The sequence below is a fragment of the Rhinolophus ferrumequinum genome, chromosome 10 (assembly GCF_004115265.2).
Source record: "Rhinolophus ferrumequinum isolate MPI-CBG mRhiFer1 chromosome 10, mRhiFer1_v1.p, whole genome shotgun sequence".
Lineage (NCBI taxonomy): Eukaryota > Metazoa > Chordata > Mammalia > Chiroptera > Rhinolophidae > Rhinolophus > Rhinolophus ferrumequinum.
Genome location: NC_046293.1, coordinates 74533606 through 74550001, shown reverse-complemented (window position 1 = coordinate 74550001; position 16396 = coordinate 74533606). Strand labels below are relative to the sequence as shown.

Below are 16396 nucleotides of genomic sequence, written 5' to 3'. Positions count from 1 at the left end.
AGTAGCCCAGCCTTGACTAATGGTCACACTGACACCGGCTGGACCTCTGGCAGGCTGAAGATAACATCTTGACCAAAGTAGGTTTCAGTTCCTGAGCCCTAATGTGGAATGAATGACCTCCTGGCTACTTTCCCATGAGTCCATACAGAGGGACACCGGAAAAGACCTCAGAGCGGTACTTAAGATCTGAAAAAATGATTCATTACCTTTACCTCATCTCCTACCAATCAGCTCCCAGCACAACCCCAACCCCTAACCCAGAGCATCTTGTGATTTTAAACTATATAATCTGAAAGTTCCGGCTTTTGAGCATTGACTTCCTGTTCTCCTGGATGGCACCATTCATCAACAAAATAGCTAGTATTTCTCCACTGCAATTCTTGGTGTTTAGTATTTGGCTCTGCTCATTCTGGGTGGACAAACTCTTTCTGTTCTATAATATTTAGATGTTTTGTTTTGTTTTAAGCTCCTTAAAAATAAGGAATGGACCCTTTTACCTGCCTGTATCCCTTGCTCATAACAGGGTTTGGTGTACAAAATACATATTTGTTGAATGAATGATGGTTCTTAAACAGGTTCAGGTCTCTCTACAAAAATCTTAAAGAGTTGTCTAAATTATCAGATCTACATAAAAGATGACAATTTTGGAAAAGCTCTACTTCTGAACAATTCTGCAAAATCTTCAGATCCTTCATGTCACCGAAACAACTCCAGCCTAGACTGTTGGTTCCCTAATTAAGTAAAAAAATGCTAACTCACTAAGTTTTACCTACCCAGAAACTCCCAGTAGAAATGAGACAGGGGAGATTAAAAGAGGTCAAGTACAAAGGAACTTCTTTTTGTTTATTCACAATGGCATTACTCATTAAATCTTTCTTTCTCGGTCTTGTCTTCTAAATAAAATAAAGGCCGCCGGGAACCCAGGAGGTGGTAATCAAAGTGGAGCACAGTTGCCTGCCTCTTTCCTAACAGTTCTTCCTTTCGTACTTGAGAGAAGAAAAGCCTGGGGAATCGGACGCTGTGAGCAGGTGAGAGAAACAGAGCTTTTAAGTACTTTGATGACAGGCTAAACTGAAACCAGTGAACCAGTACAAACCTCAAAAGAGTCTAAGAGTCTAGACTTAATATTAGAAAATCAAAATGATCAAAAAAAGCTTCCAAGCAAAATGTCCGTGTGTATTTATCATCTATACTTATGCAACTGATTAAAAAGAAAACAGAAAATGAGAAGAGCAGCAACCATTACTGAACTCTTCTGATTTTAGATTTCTCTAAAGCTTTTTCTTTAACTCTGATCGTTGGTTATCTATCAAATTTACTATGGTGATATCAATAACTTTTTTGAAATATGTAAATAAGCTTCCTAATCTGTATACCAATTAAGATTTGCCAATCTCTTAGACCTTGGTATGAATGAGAGTGTGACAATATGCTTAAATAAAAGTTTTTAATCAAATATTAAACCCCATCAAAAACTGAAAATGCAAACCCAAAATAAAACATGGAGTATAATAGTTATCAAGAAATTTACACTCTCTCTAAATAAAACAGGGCCTCATAGGAATAACAAAGTCATTTGGTAACCGTGTGCCTATGCTCCTCAGCCCCGATGTGAGGGCTGTCTCTGTATATATAGTTCATTCTGAAAATACACCGTACCCCCTTACAAACCAATGTAAAGTAGCCAACAGTATATCTGTGGCATTACTTTGTTTTGTTCAGTCTTGGGTTGTCCAGCCTTTGAACTCCCTTCTTATTAGACTGGAATTCCCCTAGTATGAGTCCTAGAGGGAGGCAGGACCCCAGTTCCTACTATGAAATCCAGAGAGAACAAGACATTTTCTCCCCACTGCCTGGAACTCAAAGCATTTAACCTAAATGGAGCCAATTAGGTGTTCCGACTCTGTCAATCAAGAAGAAGATTGATTCAAGTCAGCAAGTCTAGTTCCTCGACAATTTGTGGGTTCTCCTTAACTTTTCACCGCTGCCCGTGCTTCCTTGGGCTGTGACATTTTTCTGAGTCTGACTCTTCAGTCTTCCCTTTTCATAAATTCCTCTTACGTTTAAATCAGCAGAAGCTGGTATTTGTCACCCAGCCTGAGGAAAGCTAGCTTAAGTTTTTTTTCTCTTGATTGTTGCAACAAGTCAGGATTGGGGAGTTAACTGTTTTGTCTCAGTTACCTTTCTTGAATTCTCTTAGAAGGCTAAACAGGAACATTGCTGATGCAAAAGGATATAATTTCAGAGAATCAGGGAGAGTTGAACAAATGGTCTAAAAGTGAAATGGAAACCCTCAATAGGTTAAAAAAGCAAAAGAAGAAAATGCAATTCAAACAGTCTTAATTTAAAAGCAAATGCTTCCAAACCCTAGTATAACAGTCTCTGCTCAACCAGTCGTTTTCAACTACGTAGTGGTGATTTTATCACCCAGGGAACATTTAGATGACCATTTTTGGTCATCGCAACTAAGGGGTGGTGCTGGCATCCAGTGGGTAGAGACTAGGGATGCTGCCAAACACCCTACAATGATAACAGCATCCCACAACAAAAAAATTCACTCGCTTAAAATGTCAGTAGTGTCAAGGTTGAGAAACCCTGCCCTACACTATTATCTTCCCTTAAATCAGAGATAAATAAATGCCCTACAGGGCTAGAATAACTCTCCCACGGTCCACAATACCCAGATACTTTTATAATTGCATCTGAAACCTCACTTCTACCTGAATGTTCAAAGAAAATCTCATAATTCATCTGTTAATATCATGATTCACCTACGCACTACACAGGTGGGAATGAGCTACGAAAGAGCAAATAAGAGAAAGCAAATAAGGGAAAGCATAGGCAAAGAACTGTACAGGGGCAGGAATGCCTGAGGGAGTGACATGACACCTGGAATGAAAACAATAGTTGTAATTGTGGCCAAGAATGATGGGAAATAGGCTTGGAAGGACACTGTGATTAGAATCCCAAGTGTCTTCTAGATCACAGGAGTCCAGATTTCACTCTCTGAAGAACAGTAATTTTAATGGAAAAACTTTTTAAGAGGGGTAGAGAAATATCTTGTTTCTTAGGAAGAAAACTGGTGTCGGTTTAGGTGATGACTGACGTGAGCAGACCTGGTAATAAGGAAGTTAAGAGAGGGCTTCAATAGCACAAGAGCTAAATTTAGAATGGCTGGATCAAGGTGATGGCAATGTGAATGGAAAACAAAGGCCAGAGCGGATTTAAACATATCCTTAGAGATTTGCTAACCTCTCCCTCTAAAATGAGTATTTCCCAGTTATGTAAAATACAAATTTAAGGGATAAAAACACTATAAATGAGTTAACATACCTCTATTTCCAATGTGCATCAAAAGAACAGGAACATGTCAATTAAGAGAATTAAAGTTTATACAGTGACAATGTATGCTAGTTAAATAATTTATGTATAATTTCCAAATGACATATATACAGAAAATTTAGGACATTACCTGCTCCAGGACTTCTTTATAGGTAATAGTGGCTTTAGTATTTGTAACAGGACTGTCATAGATGATAGCGATCTTATCTCCTTTACCATTTTCAATGTGACGATCAATGGCATTATAACAAATGTTAAGCATTCCTTCCACAAACCTGAAAAATAATTAGAAAGTAAAAGTGAATGACTCTTTTCAAATGATATTGGTGCTTCACTAGGCCCCTATATTTCGAGTCTGGCAGAGCTGCCCTTAAAACAGTGTTTCCCTGTGCATGTTATGCCAGGTAATTAATAGCTATAAACTAGATACGTAAGAAGTGACATTTTTATTTTAATACATACATATTTATTTTGGTGGGCAGTAAGAAAAAATACTTCGCCCTTCAAGGTGACAATTTTGATGGTTTGTATTGCTTAGGAGGAAATTAGAGTTATAGAGCAATAAAATAATCTACTTTACATGGGTGAAATGAATTGTATATAAATGCAGCACAGACATATTAGGCTGAGAGGGCAAATGGTAGACGGATGAGTGAAGATCACCTATCTGATGTAAAAATGCAAACTTACTAGAAAATTCAAGTTACCTTTGAACTATCTCTATAGAGGTATAAATATAGACAGACAGATACTAATTAGTTTCAATTAAATGTGATGTCTGCAATTGCATAAAAAATAGATAAGCTCTTTTCTACATGTTAGAAATGCTTCGTAATTTTAATAAAAAACGAACATGCACATAAAATTTTAATTTTTAAAAATCTTTGCAATTCAGTACTTTCGTCTCTTAATTGATCAATGCCTTCCTTTGAAAATACAGACATCGTGTAGATAGATGGAAATATATTTATATTTAAGGAAATATAACTCATTTTTCCAAAAGAAAAGGCTTTGCATTCGCTACTTTTTAAGGAGGAGGGCATTAGAATAACAATGCAAGCACAATAATGGTCCATTTGTCAGACTAGCAAACATTGTAACAATGCAAAATAACATGGGGGAAAAAAAAGAAAAAACACTGAAGCAACAAGAAAAAGTCCTGTTAAATAGCTGAGTATCACCTTCAGGTCTTCACTCAAAGAGCCATGTGTGAATTCAGCAGGGATTAAGAATAGTTATGTATAGGCACAGTGGCAGCATTAAGAAGTAACAGATTCAGAAGGCAACAGAAGGGATCATTTAATCGGTGTCAAACAGCACTTTATACTTCAGTAACACTGAATATGACTACCTTACAGCACAGCACAAGAAGCAATTAATATAATGATTCTGAATTACCAAGTGTGATAGATTTGATATTTGTTCAAAAATATTGTCTCTTCTCTTCAGCTGTACTTCCATCAAAAATATTTTGTGTTGTCACACAGCAGGCTAACTGTCTGTCCCCTCATGCCTACCCCTAAAGAAAGAACAGTCTGTGAGACTGATCCTTTCAGGGACTTTGATTCACCTTTGTGCTTGCACCTTATGTCTCTCTGTTTGGCCCCAAAAGATGGCTGGTCAGTCAATGGCGGCTAAGATTCCCCACAGGGGGAATGACCTAAGCCAGGCACAGTCGCGTGGGAACCACCTGGAGAACTCATGGGGTCGACAGAGGTGGGTTTAGCGCCCCACCATCCCCCGTCTAAGGAGAGCTTCTGGCTATGTGGCTATATTCCTTCCCACAACCTGCTTGGGAAGTGAGTCTATGATGTGATAACATCAGTTCTCCTTCTATTCTTATCAGTAAGTTTCAGCATAAAGGTTTTGTCCCTGGGGAGGCACATACCACAATTATTAAGACATCATGGGACTTCCGATTCCGGCTGTTTGCAGGCAAGGGTGATTGGCTTGAATTAGTTTTCTGGTATGAGGTATGAGACTCACAGACCGTGGAGAAAACAATGCTACTTCCTTGTGTGTACATCAATAAAAGCCACAAGGTGGCCCGATCCGGGGCTCTCAGTCCTTTGAGGCTGGGAGACCCTTGGCCCCTAGTGCACAAATTTCTTGACTTCTGTTTCTTTCTTAACCCTTCACTGCTCCTTCTCGTTCTCTCACTGCCCGTGTTGTGTTGGACGTGACAATTTTGTCTCTTCCCCTTGCCCCCAACTCCTGGAATGGAGAACAATTCTCTTAATTTGGGGCTCATCCACGTGACTTACGTTAGCTAATCAGCAGACATGATGCAAGCAGAGGGTTGTAAGCACTTGAACAAGTGGGCTTATTCTCCTGCATTTCTACCTTCTCCAGGAAAGCCTCCATGTATTACTACTGACTCCTGCCTGGAGCCCAGAATGAATATCTACAGGTGGGCACAGAGCCCAAAAGAAGCAGAGAGACCAATCCAGCCAGAGATATGTCTTGGAGCAATATCTTGGAGTATGTCTAGTCATACACATCCTAGATCAGCTGATCCTATTGGTACCATGCTAAGATCAGGCTCCCTGCCTCTTGAAAAAGTTGAAAATCAAGAGACGAGATTAGTGGAAAGAAAAGCAGGTTTATTCAGAATGCCTAATACAGGATGGCGGACTTCTGTCCAAAGGTCATCTCGCCATTCCTAGACCGGGCAGGTTTTATAGGTACACAAGAAGAAGAACAAAGGAAAGGGGAAGTCGGTCAGGCAGGTCTGACGGTTGACATCGCTCCCTGGGATCTGGTCTGTTTTAAGATAATGTTATCTCTGGACTCAGCCACCATGGACCAGGGCTTTATGTGTCATCAGTAAAAACGGCTAAGGAGCTGCCAAATGAAGTCCCATGTCCAGGTGCCTGAGGATTCAGAAATAGCTCTTTTCAGGTTAGGATTCTGCTGATTAAATGGATTAACGAGGTATGTGTAGACTTAGGAAAGGGAACAAAGCAGAGTTCTTAATCAGTGAGGGGAGAAACAAAGAGAAAACAGCAGAGTATCAGTGTGGGGACAGAGCCCCAAAAAGCAGTTTCCAGGCTCTCGGTCTCACATAGAAAGGTGCTGGCTCAGGTAGTAAATGGCCATCGACTGCGATCAAATGGCCATCAGCTGTGGCTAGTTGGCCGTCAGCTGTAACCAGTGAGCCATTAGCCATGAATATAACTGCCGTGGCTGGGCTAGCAGAAAAAGGGGGAGCTAGCAGGAAGATGGTGGTTGAGTCTGCAAGCGGCACAGTGAGGGTTGAGAATTGTGTGGCTCCTGGTTCCTGTGTCTCCAACCCAGCCGCCAGTGAGAGTATAGTGGTGTGACTCCCCTAACTATGGCTCCGTGGGTGTTCCTTTTTGGCCTAGCCATATCCTGCATTCTTGTGTGGGGAGCGGGACCAGAGACCCCACAGACCCCGCAGGACACCCTGCATGACACATGGCGAAGTCGGCAGGATCTCCCGCATGACAAATGGCACAGCGAGCAGGGTATGGTGCCGGCCAAAGCCCTCCAAAGGGTGGTGGAGCAGTTTGTGCGTACGAACACTCAGTTGCAGGAAGACCAGGAGGAGCAGCTGCCTGAGAGCTGGACCCCCGTGGAGGGGTGGGAAGACGTGGATGGTTCCCCAACCAGCAGAGGCCGGAGAAAGCGAAGGTTGTTGCAGGCCCGTGGGCTGGGAAATGCTTGCTGAGGCAGCCCGGATACAGGACTTGTAGTCCCAGGAGGAATGGCTTGCTGAGTCCTCCGTGGAGCTGAGGGTGAGGTCAAGGTCATCCCTCACCCCCAGGACAGCCCTGGCGAATGACTATGGACTGTGGGGAATTGCCTTCCATCCCTAATTTAATGGACCACTTGACTGTTTGGGAACATACCACTATGTAGAGGAACTGGCAAATGTTTGCTTTTGTGTTTTGACCGGCCACCATTGAGAATATGTAAGCACCTTGACTGTGAGCCGCTGTTGTTCCAGCACGGTACCCTGAGAGGCCCAGAGAGAGGGCGGTGCCCTGAGAGCCCTGGCTGTGTCCAGGAAGCCTGGCTGTGTCCGGGGAGACTAGTGGTACCCTAAGAAGTCCAGGAAGTCTGTCTGTGCCCAGAAGTACTGGTGGTGCCCTGAGAAACCCTGGCTGTGCCCAGGGAGACTAGTGGTACCCTAAGAAGTCCAGGAAGTCTGGCTGTGCCCAGAAGTACTGGTGGTGCCCTGAGAAACCCTGGCTGTGTCCGGGGAGACTAGTGGTACCCTAATAAGTCCAGGAAGTCTGGCTGTGCCCAGAAGTACTGGTGGTGCCCTGAGAAACCCTGGCTGTGACCAGAGAGCTTGGCTGTGTCCAGGAAATAGCATTCACCTCCAGGCTCCTCGCACAGGGCCCCTCGCGGAAGACGCTTGTCGCGTAGATTGTGAAGCGAGACCCTGTAGGGGTGGAATGTGGGGACAGAGCCCCAAAAAGCAGTTTCCAGGCTCTTGGCCTCACATAGAAAGGTGCTGGCTCAGGGAGTAAATGGCCATCGACTGCGATCAAATGGCCGTCAGCTGTAACCAGTGAGCCATTAGCCATGAATATAACTGCCGTGGCTAGGCTAGCAGAAAAAAGGGGGAGCTAGCAAGAACATGGTGGCTGAGTCTGCAAGCGGCACAGTGAGGGTTGAGAATTGTGTTGCTCCTGGTTCCTGTGTCTCCAACCCAGCCGCCAGCGAGAGTATAGTGGTGTGACTCCCCTACCTATGGCTCCGTGGGTGTTCCTTTTTGGCCTCACCATGTCCTGCGTTCTTATGTGGGGAGCGGGAGCAGAGACCCCACAGACCCCGCCTGACACCCCGCACGACAATCAGGTAGCTCAAACTGCAAACTACCTAAGTCTATCTACGTTGCTGATTTCCCGAGTTTCACCCTTACACTATGACAACCTACAGAAGCGTGTAAATAACTGCTGAATATTTTGATTGGGAGGTTTTTATGATTACTTGATATGCAGCATAATTGTAGGCATAATTAACTAATACACCAAGAAAAAGTTAGTCTGCTCAACATTTTGTGGTACAAATAAGGAAAGATGTTTCATAAAAATTTCCTACAAAATATTTATTTGTATTTTTTTGCTTGTTTTTGCTTTCGTTTCTCAAAAGACTACTGTAATGCAGGGTCTCTGGTCCCGCTCCCCACACGAGAACGCAGTATATGGTGAGGCCAAAAAAGAACAATAATGGAGCCATAGATAGGGGAGTCATAACACTATATTCTCGATGGTGGCTGGCTGAGACACAAAAGCAAACATCTGCCAGCACCCCATCGAGGGGTTTTCCTGCACCCCAGTCTCGCTGGCAGCTGGGCAAGACACAGGAAGTAGGATCAACACAATCTACAATCCACAATCCGCTTGCCAACCACACTTGCTAGCCGCAATCCGCTCCTGCTAGCGTAGCCACAGCAGTTATATTAGTGGCTAATGGGAATCTTCTTACTTTGCCAAATCTTTCATTGATACTGAGCCCTAATATTCTATATCCATTCCTTTGTTCATTCTACATACATTCTCTAAGTGATATGATCTCTACACTCTCATGGTTTCAACCTCCATCTTTAGCTTTAGCCCTGATTTCTTTTCTGAGTTCCATACCCTTATAGCCAATAGCGTGCTGGACACCTATACTTGGAAAAAATAATATGTCCAAAACTATAATCATTTCAGCCCATCCTGTCAGCTTGAAAAACAAGAACCAGTTCAAGAGGCAAAAGCATTTATTTGGGATCCAAGAATTGCAATTTTCAGGGTATACTGATTTAGGTAGAAACCCAAACAGTGTTTGGATTACAGGAGAGGGAATCAGGGTTTTTATGACAAAAAGGGGGAAGATGAGTTAAGTTATTTTTTAAAAGAGTTCATTGGTACTGACAAAGCTGGATTTGTACTTCTTGATTGGTCAGGAGAGGTGATTATTAGCTAAACGTTCACTTTTATCAGTCCTGTCAACAGGAAATTCTCATTCTTGCTGACTTCTTGGAATGTGGTTTGGCCCAGTTCACAGGTTCAGAAAACAGGACATGCAAGGCAGGTCCTCTCTAATGGCTGCTCCAGCTCCATTTTAAAATGGCTCCACTTATTTCAATTTTCACATTTCCCCCTTTTGATCAAGATCATTTTTGAAAAGCATTGCTGATCAACCACTGGAGTAGATTTTCTCAATTTTCTCATGTCTTCACATTGTGATTCCCCGTCACCAGGAAGCCTCAGTCCTAATATGTGATGTCCTATGTAAGAGGAAAGTGGTTTTCTTGGGAGCCTTTAGGCCACATTTGAGCAACGAAAGTGCCAAAATTGAGGAAGACTTGTTGTCCAATCCCATGAAATAAACAAAGTTAGCAAAGGTCAGCATAGGTATTCAAATCATTTTCAAACTTGTCTTTTAATTATCCAGCTAAGGTCCGATGTATTAGAAATCAATTCAAAACATTGTGTTACTATTATTCTTGTGGCATTCTGATAGCATTGTGAAAGACAGTAGATGCAGAGTTTAGGAATTATTCCTAAAATTACAAGCAGGACACTAGTTCCAAACTGTAGAATATTTCTAAACCATGAAGCTATCCCTTAGGGTAACCAACTAAACAGGTCAAAAGGCCAATAGCTTTCTAGAGGCACCTACAACCAGTGGGCTTGTTCTCTGATTTTGTTTAATTGTGTTTCAACTGATCCCGAAGAATCTACCCAAATACACAGGTGATATTAGTGATGGCAAAGACACCTAGTTCTGTTAAAGTATAATCAAAAGCTATTCAATTATCCAAAACAACTTGAGTAAGTGAATTTAAAGATTTTTCTTGAGCAGCTATGGCGTTGGCAATAGATTCAGCAATATCCCCTAAAGTTTTAGATACATTTCTGACCATATATTCATTTACAACAACATCCCACCAGAGAAATAAAATTCTCAAGAATCTTTTTTCTTCATCGTCAGAGATATCACCTGGCAGTACTCATTTTAATCTGTGATGTTAATTTAAGGGTGATGACCGATGCTGAGTCTGATTGACTGCATAATGAAATATATGTAACCAATAATCTGACTGTGCAATAACTTCCAAGTAGATAAAGATTCAGGCAATCCTTCCATAGATTTTTCTGACAGGTGAAAATAAATGCTAATAGGGCACACAGGTCATGGAGTTAGGATAATGAGATTGATTGAACCAAGGACCTGAAGGTAGCAGGCACAGTGAAAATGTTGTAGAACCAGCCAGACATCATAGACCGCTGAATCATCTGACTGTTAAATGAGTTTCCCAGTCATGAGGAATTTCAAGAGGTGTTCCCCAGGTAAGGATAATTTTCTACAATAGAATTTTAGTCACAAAATAGGCAGTACCATGTTTCCCCGAAAATAAGACCTAATCGGAAAATAAGCCCTCACATGATTTTTCAGGGTGCTGTATATAGAGAGCATAAAATAAGCCCTACCGTATTTCCCTGAAAATAAGACCGGGTCTTATATTAATTTTTGCTTCAAAAGATGCATTATATTATAAGCATCCTGAAAAATCATGCTACGGCTTATTTTCCGGTTAGGTCTTATTTTCTGGGAAACACGGTAGCCTGTCTACAAGGAATACAGATTCTTATTGAACTCACTCAAATAACAATATTGTTATGAAAATAAGAATACTAATGAACAGTTTCCAAATTCCAGAGGGAAAAGGTAGAAAGAAAAAGTAATTGTTTACCTCTCTTCACAAAGATATACTTTACCAAATTGCTGTAACTCATAGATAGCTTAAGAGGAAAAGCTTCCTTCAATCCAATTCAGTGGTATGATCTGAAAGTTATCAGAGACTTATATTTTAGAGTGTTTGTCAGAGTCCTTTCCATGAATGTCTCTGAAGATGAAGCATCAAAGTAAAACAGTGACTGTCTATAAATGACAAAACTTAAAAATGCTCATTTTTAATGATGTCATGAGCATTCATCATGATGAAATTGACAAGGAAAGTTTGTTATTTCTGTAATATAACCATTTTAAGAAAACTGGAGGGGCCGGCCCAGTGACTCAGGTGGTTGGAGCTTCGTAGTGCTAACGCCTAAGGCTGCCAGTTCGATTCCTACATGGGCCAGTGGGCTCTCAACCACAAGGTTGCCGGTTCGATTCTTCGACTCCTGCAAGGGATGGTGGGCTGCACCCCCTGCAACTAACAAAGGCAACTCAAGCTGCAGCTGAGCTGCACCCTCCACAACTAAGATTGAAAGGACAACAACTTGACTTGGAAAAAGTCCTGGAAGTACACACTGTTCCCCAATAAAGTCCTGTTCCCCTTCCCCAATAAAAATCTTAAAAAAAAAAAAAATCTGGAATTATGATTGATAATATTATATCAAGACATATGAGAATTTTCGGAATGTTGAGGCATGGGGCAGACAACCCCAAAATATGCCACTTTGGAATATTGATTATTTTCAATTAAAGTTATTTGAAAAGCAGCCAGTGCAAGGACACTTTAACTCTCCTTTGTCTCGTGGAATGCAAGATATAAATCCCGACCCCACCCTGTGCAAGGTTCTCTCCCAGTATCTGAAGTCTGAGAGACATCCTCATCACCAGATTCAGAGAATTCAATGGTGGGAAGCTTGTATAAACAAACCTTGCTACTTTTTCTTTTTTACTAATTTACTACTCAAACCCAACCTTTGCTTAGATTCCTCACAAATGAGCACCCAAACTTAAGGTATTTTTGTCCTGTCAAATCCCACAAATTTATTGTTGCTTTGTGTAAAAAAATGTCAAAGATGCCTGCTTTTTGGTCACTGTCTGAGAATCAACATGATTTTCTGTATGCACAAAAATCAAATTAATTTGTCTCCCGTTAATCTGTTTTATGTCAATTTTATTATTAGTCCAGCCACATTAACTCAAGAGAGGCACAGAGGAAGTTTTCCCCTCCACAGGAACTTTATATAATTTCCACAATACTTATATTAATAATATTAACCCATGCAATATAACCAAAAAGGGTGCACCATCATTTATTTGAAAATGTTTCCTATGTAATTTAACATACCAAGAAAGACTAATTGGTTTAATATCTATCTTCTATAAGGAGAGGGAATAAATATTTTTTAATATTCTAGGAGCACTCTTAAAATCTCAAAGTTAGCATTATGTCAAAAGGACTTCATTTAGAATTTGATTTGCGGAAGTTTGTAAAAAGTACGAAAAGATTTGGACACGACTAAATGAGGCCACAGATCATCTCCCTCCCGTCCTCCTCCCCTCGAACTCTCTCCCTCCCTCCCCTTCTCTCCAGTCTGGTTAAATTAGCATAGATTCCACTTTCCTGCACTGCAATTCCCTGTAATGTTATCCCTTTGCCTGAATACAGTTAAACAGCCAGTGGGTATCTGCTGAGGATTCGTTCCCTGAGCTTCCGTGGAGGGGCCAGCCTGCTGGTGTGGGTTGGGCAGGGCCCTTGTAGACCAGTTCAGATAGGATGATTCCAGCTGGGCGTTAGCTCTGGCAGCCTGGGTCCACCCTGACGCCCTGCCTTACCCACCGGAGTCTGGGGTGGACCCTACCCGCAACCCACTCCTGTCAACTTGTCTTCTCAGGGGACCACATGGAGGAATCTAGTTAGCCTGGGCCATGGATTCCTAATTCCAGCAGCCTGGAAGTCCGCTGCTCCCTCCTGACAGCCCAAGGAGGGTGGGCCTGCTCTGGGTGACCAGTTCTGGGTGCAGCTGTGTTTGCTTCCCTTTCCCCATACTGGAGACACTTCCCTCTCACACTTCAGAGCCACCCTCCTGCCATCCTCCAGTCCTCCTCCCACCTCAGGGCACTAAGTGCACTAATCATCCATTCGACCACTGTAACAGTAAAAGATTTCAAAGGCAAATACAGAAGGTTACGTCAGTGTTAGCAAAATTTAGCTTCTTTAATGTTGAGAAGACTAGATTTACTTCAGTAATCAAAGACCTGATGATAAAGATACCATGAAGCACAGAAATTATTCTATTAAAATGCAACATTTTTGTTTTTAAGGTAGATTACTTAAAAAGTAAAGAAACTCTCAATCTGCTATCAAAAACAGACCAAAAGTCCAACAAAAAGAGACCACTTCTAATTTTGTATCAGTGCACTTTTGAGATTTAACTCATTCTTAAATAAATTTATTTCAATCTTAATCAGTTGGACCATACATAAAATTCCTTTCCAAAGATTATTTTCCTATTAACCACCACAGATTTCTTTTTTTTTTTAAATACATTCAGATTTTTTTCCTTTTTGGGGGGACGGGGGGCGGTTGGTCTCTATTTAGGACAAAATTATTTTGCCTAAATAAAATGTATTTCATACCTCACAGCTTCTTTTACTGAAACATATATTTTACTTTTCTCTTATTATTTCTAGTAGCTTTAATTATTATCTTAACTAGAATGCTTAACCTTTAGGAACTTCAATTTCTAGTGAAAACTAAGAGATAAGCAATTATGAACTGTCTTTTACATTAACATTCTGTGGATTAGCAGACATAAATATTCCTTATGATTTCTATCTTTTTATAGAAAATTTATCAGCATGGCACAAAGCATGTTTACTAATAGACCCATATATCTTTAATTTCTCTGTGAAAGAAAGCAAAAAGTGGATAAAACTATGTTCAGTAATTAATGTTTCAGTATTTTATCTGATTTGGAAATGATATAGATATTCAATGAATTTCTATCATTTAACTTAATCCTACATTGTTTCAAACTGCCTTTCACAATATTGTCATTATTTTAAATAATCCTGGGATGATGTTTCTTGTAGAGAAATATTGGTAACATTGTTTTTTATTACATTTGCAGGCTAGATTCCTACAATCAAACAACACACACACACACACACACACACACACACAGACAAATAAAAAAATAAAACAACACAATCAAATTGCTTTCTGGAAATATTGTATCAATTTATATTACCATCAGCATTACCTGAAAAGCCCATTTCATCACATCTTCTAAACACAGATTATTCTCAAGCTTCTACAACTTGAGAAGTAAAAAATAGTTTTAATTTTGGTTTCTTTGATTACTGGTATTAAGAATAATGTCTTAGCAATTTTTAAAAGCTCTTTATACAGGACATTGAACTTAATTCTGACATTGCTACAAATTATTTTCTCAATTTCTTCAGTAATTTTAATTCATGGTATTCAAAACATAAAATATTTTAATTTTTTACATAGTCAAATAAACTCATCATTTTCCTTTGCAATTTTTCCTCTAATTCATTTCACTCTTGTATCATTTTTATATTGATCTCTTAAACATGCCAGAAATTTATTCATATATGTATATAATATGTATGCAAGATGTTATATATTATATATTACACATATGTATATATACGAGGTATGATCAAACAATATGGTGAATATTTAAATAAAAAACAATTTATTACAGTAAAAGACATATTCCCATTAATCCCCCTAACTTCAAACACACTTATCCCATTGTTCTTGCCACTTTCTGAAGCAGTTCTGGAAGTCCTCTTTCATGAGTGTCTTTAGTTGCGTTGTCGTGGCTGCCTCAATGGCCTGAATCAATTCAAAACATTTTCCTTTCGTGGTAATTTTGACTGGGGAAGAGACAGAAGTCGCACAGTGACAGATCTCGTGGAATAGGACACATGATAATGTTTGTATTTGACAGAAATTGCTGTACCAGAAGCAATGTGTAACACGGAGCCTTTCCATTGTGATCACAAAATCCAATGAATGCTACTGCCAAGTGCCATCAAACGGACAGGCAGGGATCTTCAATATGGGAAGTGGTGTGTCCAACCTTAGTAACAGTGTGTGACAAGTTGCAGCTTGTTCAGTTCAGTCAGGCAGGTGTGAGCTATGGTTGTGAGAAAGTGTGTTTTAAAGTGTGCCGGAATTCATCCTCCATGGTGACAATGATCCGTGTCACACATCACTTCTGGTGTATCGCAACTTCTGTCAAATAAAAACATTATTGTGTGTCCTCATCCACCTTATTCACTGGATAGGGCACTGTGTAACTTCTGGCTCATCACCAAAGTCAAAATGATTCAGGACATCGAGGCAGCCAGGACAGCGCACCTAAAGACACTCACAAAAGAGGACTTCTGGAACTGCTTCAGAAAGTGGCAAGAACGATGGGATAAGTGTGTTCGAAGTGAGGGGGGGTACTTTGCGGGGGATTAATGGCAATGTGTCTTTTACTATATTTTTTTTTTTTTTACCAATTCACTGTATTGTTTGATCACACCTTGTATATGGTGAAGTGGAAGTACAATTATATTTGTTTATTTATCAGTAGTCAATATTTCAAGCATCATTTTTTAACTAATGCTCCTGTCCTCATTCGTTTGTGATGCTCCATTCTTCCCATATGCATTAGCATTGTATATTTATGTCTATTTATCTATCTGAGTCTTTGTCAGGGCTACATAGTTTCTAGACATAACTACTGAAATGTTTTGTCAATAGAGTCCTGTGAATAACTTTTTAAGTCAGTCAGTTTTTAGTTCTATTGAGAAAAGAAAGGAAACAACTTCATATTCTTTAACATACCCCACCCCTGGCCCAAATTCCTTCTGCAGAAAATTAAAAGCCATCTGAATGTACCCTATAGCTCACTTGAATAACAGAAAAAAAACTTAAAACTGAAATTAAATTGATAACAATAATGGAACTACCAGTGGTCAGAAGAGTGGCAAATTATGGGCATATATAAAGCAGACAGGAGCAGAATGACTGCTAAATCCAGAGCTCAAGAGAAACACGGGAGTTCCAAGTGTGCTAATACAGAACGATTTCCATGACATTTCATATACTGTTAAGTCAAAATATAAAAATATAGAAAATAAAGGTGTAGAAAAATGTATATAACCATACCACAGAATACATTCATGAGAAATCTATAAACCCTAAGCATGTAATAAAAACACCCAAAAAAGATTCTCTCAATAAAACTCTGAAATAACTATAAGATCTGAGAAAAGTAGGAATAAAGAATGGGCCGTGGGTGTCTGGATGTATAATTAAGACATAGGA

The 16396-nt window shown here is 40.2% G+C and overlaps 1 protein-coding gene across 2 annotated transcripts in view; it reads right to left on the bottom strand.

Annotated features, from left to right (window-relative positions):
* Positions 1 to 16396, bottom strand: part of ACSS3 (acyl-CoA synthetase short chain family member 3) — a 139402-nt gene that overhangs the window by 99755 nt on the left and 23251 nt on the right. For both annotated transcript variants that reach the window (XM_033117982.1, XM_033117983.1), the window contains exon 2: positions 3473 to 3617. In XM_033117982.1, coding sequence (XP_032973873.1) covers positions 3473 to 3617 — 145 coding nt within the window. The remainder of the gene's footprint in view (positions 1 to 3472; positions 3618 to 16396) is intronic.